Consider the following 9,124-nt stretch of genomic DNA (forward strand, 5'->3'; position numbering starts at 1 on the left):
AGTTCAATCTATTCGTTCTATTATATTGGTTCAATCTATTCGTGAGTTATCTGACTGAATTATTATTATTATAATAGATGGTGTTGGAGGGGTTCTACCAGCAGAAAGATGTGAAGTTGAAGAGTTCTCCTGCTGACCTGGTGACTGAGACTGACCAGAATGTAGAAAAACTACTTATATCATCTATCAGAGAGACATACCCTGAACACAGGTACCTGTCTGTCTGTCTGTCTGTCTGTCTGTCTGTCTGTCTGTCTGTCTGTCTGTCTGTCTGTCTGTCTGTCTGTCTGTCTGTCTGTCTGTCTGTCTGTCTGTCTGTCTGTCTGTCTGTCTCTCTGTCTGTCTGTCTGTCCCTCAGTCAATGCTAACTGTACCATGTATTAGCTAGTCTCGCATATCCAGACACATTTCAAATGCTTCTGTCATACAGTCTGGAGCACGGAAGTGGTCTGAAGCTGAAAATGATCCGGGGGTAAAGCGGATGTCCCGATGTGACATTTGACCTCTCAAGTTCTTAGGGGTTTGCCCTTTGCTCCCTCAGGTTCATAGGGGAGGAGTCTCTAGTGTTTAACCTTGCAGTTAACCCATCCAAAGTGTGGTTTAAAACTACATGCTAATAATTTCCCCCACCCCCAAAATGTTCCTAAATGAACTTTATGGGATCTCAAGCCCTATCTGTGCCCTCATTTAGAAGTCCAGGATCTATTAATATGCCAATATATGACATGCCCCCTACTCAATATCTCCACACCCCTGCGTGCCCCCCGCCCCCCCCCCACACACACACACACACACACACACACACACACACACACACACACACACAGACAGCGACCTCACACATGCGCACGCGAGCGAGAGAGCTGGCATTATACTGTTATTCAACTAGATGGCTTGGCAGAATCTAGTTACCATAATCATACACATAGCGATCTGCCAACTACATTCTTTCACATGCTTTTGTTTACTTCCTGCATGGTTTGAATAGCCAGGTACATAATGCAACGCATTGCAGCCACCTTGAGGCAAGGCATGCTATGTATTTTCAAGCCTTTGAAGAGGACGTGATTGGAGTGTCCCTGGCTGTCCTTGATGATGCGAAATTATACCATACCAAAGATTGTTAATATAGAAAGATACACATTCTCCATTGGAGCCACTAGAGGCGAAGTAGTACACAAATCCTACAAATGGTCTCCTAAGTAGGCGTAGTTGTCTTCTCCCCCGACCATCCCACGGTTCCCACCACCCTCCCCCTCCCCTCTCCCTGGCTGACAACGTCATGTGGATGTGTATTTGTGTATTTTCTTCATTAAAGAAAATAAATGCTTTACATGTTTGAAAGTGCACTGTTATTGGCAAAGATGATTTTAAAGAAACCCCCAAAAATCCCACCACAAACTCACACGTATTATTCAGTTTTATCTTCTGCTATATATGCTCCTAATTCTGCTCAACATTGTAACAGGTCCTTTTATTTATAAGGTATATATTTTACCACTATAGACTATAATGTGTTTAGCATGAATGTTTAGCAAAATGTCATGATTCCCAAATCATACCCATCAACCAAGACAGTTAATAATGGAAAATGATATTATTGAGCTTTGGAACACACATTTTATTTAATTTTTGAAATGTCCATAATGATTTCACGTAGGCCTACCACATTCACATATAGAATCTCAGTTTATTAGTTTTTAGAACATCTTATGGGGACAGAGCATAGAGTTCAAATCTAATATAATAATACAATATAAATAGTATAAGGGACAGACAGAGCCCTCTATGTCTCGTCCGTCAGACTGCAGATGGACTCTTCTGATATCTTCCCAGATCTCGCGAGAGTGTGTTGCTAGGATAGAGAAAGGTGGATAACAAAGTAGATTTTATCCTAATTTGTGTCACTAAAAAAAAAAGGCATTTTAGTATGAAAATCGTGCATATTTTGTGTCTTGTGACGATCGGGTCCAATATTTAGTTCAGTGACCATGGAGCTAAAGAATGGTTCAGAAGCTGTGTTCACGTTGACTCTTCCATTGGAATCAAATAGACTCCAACTTGCTTCCTGTCTCCTAAAAAGGTGTCCACCTACGTCACGCAGAAAATAGGAGAAACGGGAAGTAAACCGGAGAATGCGCCTCTTGCTATTTTCCTCTTGGACCATACCGAGTCATGTGTCACGTGACCACACCTGGTTTCACTAGAGGGCTGTGTTAAGGCCAGTTCTGAAGGTAAAACATCCATATTAAGGCTTTAGAGAAAAGCAGAGTGCTAAAAACCACCAGGATTCTCATAGATGAGCTTCAAAAACATATTAAAAACTCAAAACACATGTTTTGTGTGGAGTCCGTCTTTAAACCTCACAGGTTCATAGGGGTTTGACCTTTGACCTCTCAGGTTCATAGGGGAGGAGTCTGTAGCAGCAGGAGAGCCGGTGGTTTTGACTGACAGCCCGACGTGGATCATCGACCCCATCGATGGAACCGTCAACTTTGTTCACAGGTAATAACCAGTGGTGGAAAAAGTACTCAAATGTTTTACTTATGTAAAAGTATCAATGCTGCAATGTAGAAGTACTCTGTTTCAAGTAAAAGTCTCAAGTTCAAAATTTACTTGAGTAAAAGTACAAAAGTATTAGTATCAAAATGTACTTAAAGTACCAAAAGTAAAATGACTAAATGTTTGAAAATAGCAGATCTACAAGCTCACAACGCGTCGCATCGCGACGCGTTGTGAGCTTGTAGATCGGCTATTTTCAAATAGGGCTAAAGTGGTTAATGGATGTGATTTTTATCTGCAAAGTAACTAGTGACTAAAGTTTTCAAATTATTATAGTGGAGTAAAAGTACAATATTTGCCTCTGAGATGTAGTGGAGTAAAAGTAAAAGTATAGACAATTGGAAATACTCCAGTAAAGTAAAAGTACCTCAGAATTCTACTTAAGTACAGTACTTGAGTAAATGTACTTAGTTACTTTACACCACTGGTAATAACACTATTATTATTAGTAGTATTTTTATTATTATTATTATTATTATCATTATTATGGACTTCATGTGTTGTTAGATAATAGTTAACTCATACAGTTAGACACATTGGGACATCCGTGGCTCAGGAGGTAAAGCAAATCTCTGCCTGAAGCCCTAACTACTCCCAAAGTAACCACAGTCTACTATTGTTGTACTGGGGGCTGACCAGTACAACCACAGTCTACTACTGTTGTACTGGGAGCTGACCAGTACAACCACTGTCTACTATTGTTGTACTGGGGGCTGACCAGTACAACCACAGTCTAATACTGTTGTACTGGGAGCTGACCAGTAAAACCACAGTCTAATACTGTTGTACTGGGAGCTGACCAGTACAACCACAGTCTAATTCTGTTGTACTGGGAGCTGACCAGTACAACCACAGTCTTCTACTGTCTTCTACTGTTGTACTGGGAGCTGACCCAACTGCCCAGTTTGTCACCAGGCAGTTGGGTCAGTGTAGTGCTTTGCTCAAGGGCAGCGGGTTGGTGTCAATCCATCATTCACATTAAAGATGAGTAAAACAACAGCAGATCATAAAATACAAAACAATATAACATACTCATGTTTTCATCTCATTCTGATCTCAGGTTTCCTTTCGTAGCGATATCTATTGCCTTCGCTGTCAACAAACAGGTACACACACCACTAAACTTTTCTTTTTTATTTAACCAGTAGGCTATAAAACCACTTTGAGACTAAAGTGTGAACTGGCCAAGAGGCATAGATATTACACAGCTTTGCCAGCAATAACAAATACAGGACAATAACAATGACATATAACATCCGTACAGCACACCGACTATAGAAAGCTCAAGGAAATAGAATTAAAATGTAAAACAACAGATCAGGAGAGTGGCCTGCAGTATAAAACTAAAAACATTTTTAAATGTGCTACTACTCATCAAAGTAGCAGCAGTTACTGGCAACTGCATCCATGGTAATCCTTTTAAAACTCCTTAGAGGAATCAAAGGAGCCATTTGAAAAAAAAAAAAATTATACTTTTCTTTTTTTATTTTATTATTACAATTATTTTATAATTAATCTATCATGGTTAAAATGGAGTTTGAAGTTACAATGGGTTTGAATAGGAAGGGGGCGAGTCAGATACAATGAATATCAAATATCTAAATACTGAATCAAGCAACTTAACAACTGTCAGGGGTGAAACACAAAAGCCCGTTTAGACATTAAAATGACCCCAAACATGTTTGAAAGTGAAATACCCCTTTAACAGAATATGCATTTTCAGGTCAGGATACCAACGTTATCCAATCAGGATAGAGAACTCGGACACAGATTAAACAAAAGAAATTGCAAGTGATGAATAAATGGGCAGACAAAATTGGAACTGGAACACTATACAAATGAAGCTGAGACAGGGAGACTTCTGTTACTGAATCTGTATGTATCTTTGATGATTTTTGACCAGTTTTTATCGTGCTCTTAATCCACCTCTATCCTCTTTCTTCACATGTAAACTACTGTACACAAACATGATTGAATTTCACCCACTTCTCTACACGTGTAAACCTGTGATGTGATTCCATTGGTTGTGTCATGTTGCCCAGGTGGAGTTTGGCATCGTGTACAGTTGTGTAGAAGATAAAATGTACAGCGCTGAGAGAGGACATGGAGCCTTTCTGAACGGAGTCCCTCTACATGTGTCTGACCAAAAAGGTACCTACCTACCTACCTGCCTATACCTATACCTATCTACCTACCTATACCTTCCTTCCTACCTATACCTTCCTATCAACCTACCTTCCTTCCTACCTATACCTTCCTATCAACCTCCACCTCCCTATCAACCTACCTACCTGCCTACCTATCAACCTCCACCTCCCTATCAACCTCCCTATACCTCCACCTCCCTATCAACCTCCCTATACCTACACCTCCCTATCAACCTCCCTATACCTCCACCTCCCTATACCTCCACCTCCCTATCAACCTCCCTATACCTACACCTCCCTATACCTCCACCTCCCTATCAACCTCCCTATACCTACACCTCCCTATCAACCTCCCTATCAACCTCCCTATACCTACACCTCCCTATACCTACACCTCCCTATCAACCTCCCTATCAACCTCCCTATACCTACACCTCCCTATACCTACACCTCCCTATACCTACACCTGTCTGTCTGTCTGTCTGTCTGTCTGTCTGTCTGTCTGTCTGTCTGTCTGTCTGTCTGTCTGTCTGTCTGTCTGTCTGTCTGTCTGTCTGTCTGTCTGTCCGTCCGTCCGTCCGTCCGTCCGTCCGTCCGTCCGTCCGTCCGTCCGTCCGTCCATCCATGTAGCTGATCCAACTTTGTTTTTTAACGTGTGTATGTGTGTGTGTGTCGCGCACGCGTGTGTGCATATAACAGACATCCATCAGTGTGTCGTGGTGACAGAGATCGGAGCAGAGAGAGATGATTTGTCTCTGTCTACGATGACCTCCAACATCTACAAACTGTTGAAACTACCTATCCATGGGTAAGAGAATCCTACAACTACCGTTTATCTCATACAAATACTACAGTAATACAACCGTTTATCACATACAAGTACTACACTAAAACTCCCTTCACACTTGCTTGACAGCCATTTACTGATACTATAAACGACTTTGGACTTGTTTTTCCCTGTAAAGGTGCTTGTACATTTTATTAGTTGCGGGTTGCGTTTTTTTGGGCTTGTTTTTAATGCGTAGTTGCTTTTTTGCTCTTTGATTTTATTATTGTTTCAACAGTTGTATTTCTCCTCAGACCCCCATCCCATCTTAATTTAAAATATATATATATATTTTCAAGATCTTTTTGAAAATAGCAGATTTGCGACGTTTTGTGAGCTTGTAGATCGGCTATTTTCAAATAGCCAATGTGCCTTATAGCAACAGGAAGAGCTGATGTATATTATCATTTGTGTGTGTGTGTGTGTGTGTGTGTGTGTGTGTGTGTGTGTGTGTGTGTGTGTGTGTGTGTGTGTTTCAGTGTGCGTGCGGTGGGTACAGCAGCAGTAGACATGTGCCTCATAGCTACAGGAGCAGCAGATGTGTATTACCACATCGGGATGCACTGCTGGGACATCGCTGCCTCTACGCTCATCGTCTCCGAGGCTGGAGGCGTTGTCATGGATACCGACGGTAAACACAACACATCATCACACTGCAGACGATGAAACAGTCAGTAAACCACATTCAACAGTCAGTAAACAGCTTCAGTCAGTAAAGAATTTCAACAGTCAGTACAGCTTCATTCAACAGTTAGCAAACAGCTTCAACAGTCAGATGATTGGTTCATTGTTTACCTGCATAGTTTTAATGTACATAATGTTATTTAGACACATATTGTTTAGACAGATGCTTCTTGGTTTACATGTGATCCTAGTTTCTTGAGGCACTACAGACGACACTCTCTCTGCATTCTATGGACAGTATGTGGTTACCTTTATTATTGTAATACGCTCTGGATAAGGGTGTCTGCTAAATTGTAAATTGTGTTGTAAATTGTGTGCAGTGGTAAAAGTAACTAAGTACATTTACTCAAGTACTGCACTTAAGTGCAATTTTGAGGTATTTTTTACTTGACTGGAGTATTTCCATACTTTCAGTACTTTTACTTCTACTCCACTACATCTCAGAGGCAAATATTGTACTTTTTACTCCATTACAATTATTTGAACATTTTAGTTACTAGTTACTTTGTAGATTTTGATTATCATTACAATTACATTTATACATTTCGGCCATTTGAAAATAGCAGATCTACAAGCTCACAATGCGTCGCATCGCAACGCATTGTGAGCTTGTAGATCTGCTATTTTCTAAATATTGTTATACATTTGAAAACTTGTGAAATGGGACATTCTGCATAATGAGTACTTTCTACTTTTGGTACTTTAAGTACATTTTGATAGTTTGACACCAATACTTTTGTACTTTGGATACAAAAGTACATTTTTAATTCCGGGACTTTTACTTAACAGAGTAACAGAGTATTTCTACATTGCAGTATTGATACTTTTACTTAAGTAAAACATCCGAGTACTTCTTCCACCACTGATTGTGTGTCTCTCAGGGTCTGAGTTTGACATGATGTCCAGGAAGGTCATCGCTGCCAGCTCTGCGGACGTAGCCAATCGCATCGCAAAAGTGGTCTGCGCCTTCCCCTGTCGCCGTGACGACGAGGATCCATCCCTTAGTGATCCTCTGAACCCATTCTTATACTAGAAACACTGAACCTCTAAACATGCAGAAACCTTGTATCTCCATATTTCAACTTTTGATGTTTTTTCATAAATTGATTACCTACTTTGTCGTACAAAAGTGTCACATAAAAGTAGAGAAAATAGCAGATCTACAAGCTCACGATGCGTCGCCACTTTGAAAGTGGTTAAGTGTGTGTACGTTTTATGAAGATTAAACCAAGGAAAAGTATTAACAAGCGCTTGTGACTAAATAATATTGGATCCATTGGAGAAACAAAATTCATACGAAATTTTAGTACCACCAATCGACTCCAAATGGCCTGAAACGTGCTCCTAACAGGTTTTTGGGTGGTCCATTTTGGTGGGGTAAAAAAAAAAGCGACAAACGCACAAAGGCACCGGTTCTTTTTTACTAGTAAATACAGGATTAAAATCATATAGTCACTTGTACACATCATGAAAACAATTTATCATTCTTTAATCATCATTATTTTGTTAATACGACCTCATACTGCATGTACAGTTCTGTCTAAAGGCCCGTTTCCCATGTTAACATTTCTTATATTGTATTGTTTCGTTTTTTGGCATATGCAGTGCTGTCAAACTGTATTTGGTCTGTCAACACATTAAAAATGTAAATGTGAATCCTGGACTATCAATCTTCCACATACAGTCATGTCTAACTTTGTACTGTCGAAATGTATTATGCCGTACAGGAAAAGTGCAGCCTTGTGCTTTTTCAATCAGTCATCAAAACTTTAACTACAGTATAGTTTACAACAGTGGTTCTGAAAAGTGCATTCCGGTGACCCCCAACAGGGGTCCCCTTGAAGTCAAAAGATCTTCTTTTTTTTTCTTTCTTCTTTTTTTTTGTAAACAATTTTAAAAACATGTTAACAACACAAATGTTATATGGGGTCCCTGGTACAACATATTTTCAAATGGGGGTCTGACGTCTGAGGCCAAATATATATTAATTTGGGGGTCCTTCTCCTTGAGAACCATTGAGTTATACATCATAAAATACCTCCAGAGTAGGCTACACTCTGGTTATATTGACAGCATGGATGAGCATATAAAGACACAAGGACATGTCATGCTGATGGCTTTGACGTACATATTTCAAATTAGGTTTTAGGGGCTTAAAACTGAGAAAAAAAAGCAACTTTCAGGCTTATTGTACTGTAATAGTGACTGTAATAGTAAATAATAACCTATAGTTAGTAGTACAATGGTATAATAATAATTAGCAGTATTTAGTAATAGTAGTAATAGAATCCCTCAGCAGGGTTTTATATCACTGTAAATAATAAATGTTCCTTAAAATAGTACAGGACAATTCAACTGTGTATTTGGTGAGGTTGAGTAACTAAACAGAAGCAATTTTATTTTACAATCAAATTAGTATTTTACACATTCTTCTTCTTGTAATTTGAAATACATTAAAACCACTGAATTCTCCACTAATATAAAGCTAGATACTAGTACCAAAATGTTGTCTCTTCGTATTTTGTACAAATATATATATATATTTTTGCATGTGTACTGTACAGTATTTTGTTCATTGTTACTTGTTACTTGAGGTCTACATATTGTTATATACAGTGGCCACTTGGCGGCAGCATCTCACATGTCCTGATGGAATCTACAACATGAAGAACAAACCTAGAATGAACACAATAGGATAAGTCAGTGACGTCACAATATATCGGCCCCCATGTATTGTGTAAGTGTAGTTCATTAGTGTAGTTAAATATAAACATGCGACACTTTTAATTACATTGAATTGAGTTATGTTTTAGACGTGGATCCGTCTTAAATCAGTTTTAAGTGACGCTTAGTTATGAAGTCAATGTCGTGTCCTTGGTGTGTTTCTTGCAGACATTAACACGGA

The 9,124-nt window shown here is 39.3% G+C and overlaps 1 protein-coding gene across 1 annotated transcript; it reads left to right on the forward strand.

Moving 5' to 3' along the window:
* Positions 1-77: 77 nt before the first annotated feature.
* On the forward strand, positions 78-7,252 carry LOC308093687 (inositol monophosphatase 1-like; the record flags this gene model as incomplete). The annotated part of the gene is made up of 7 exons (XM_080440016.1): positions 78-211; positions 2,401-2,505; positions 3,623-3,668; positions 4,605-4,713; positions 5,409-5,517; positions 6,015-6,166; positions 7,101-7,252. 7 exons carry the CDS (start codon positions 78-80, stop codon positions 7,250-7,252), a joined length of 807 nt encoding a protein of 268 aa, XP_080296142.1.
* Positions 7,253-9,124: the final 1,872 nt, after the last annotated feature.

Source organism: Gymnoscopelus braueri, assembly GCF_963280865.1.
Source record: "Gymnoscopelus braueri genome assembly, chromosome: 10".
NCBI classification, from domain to species: Eukaryota; Metazoa; Chordata; class Actinopteri; order Myctophiformes; family Myctophidae; genus Gymnoscopelus; species Gymnoscopelus braueri.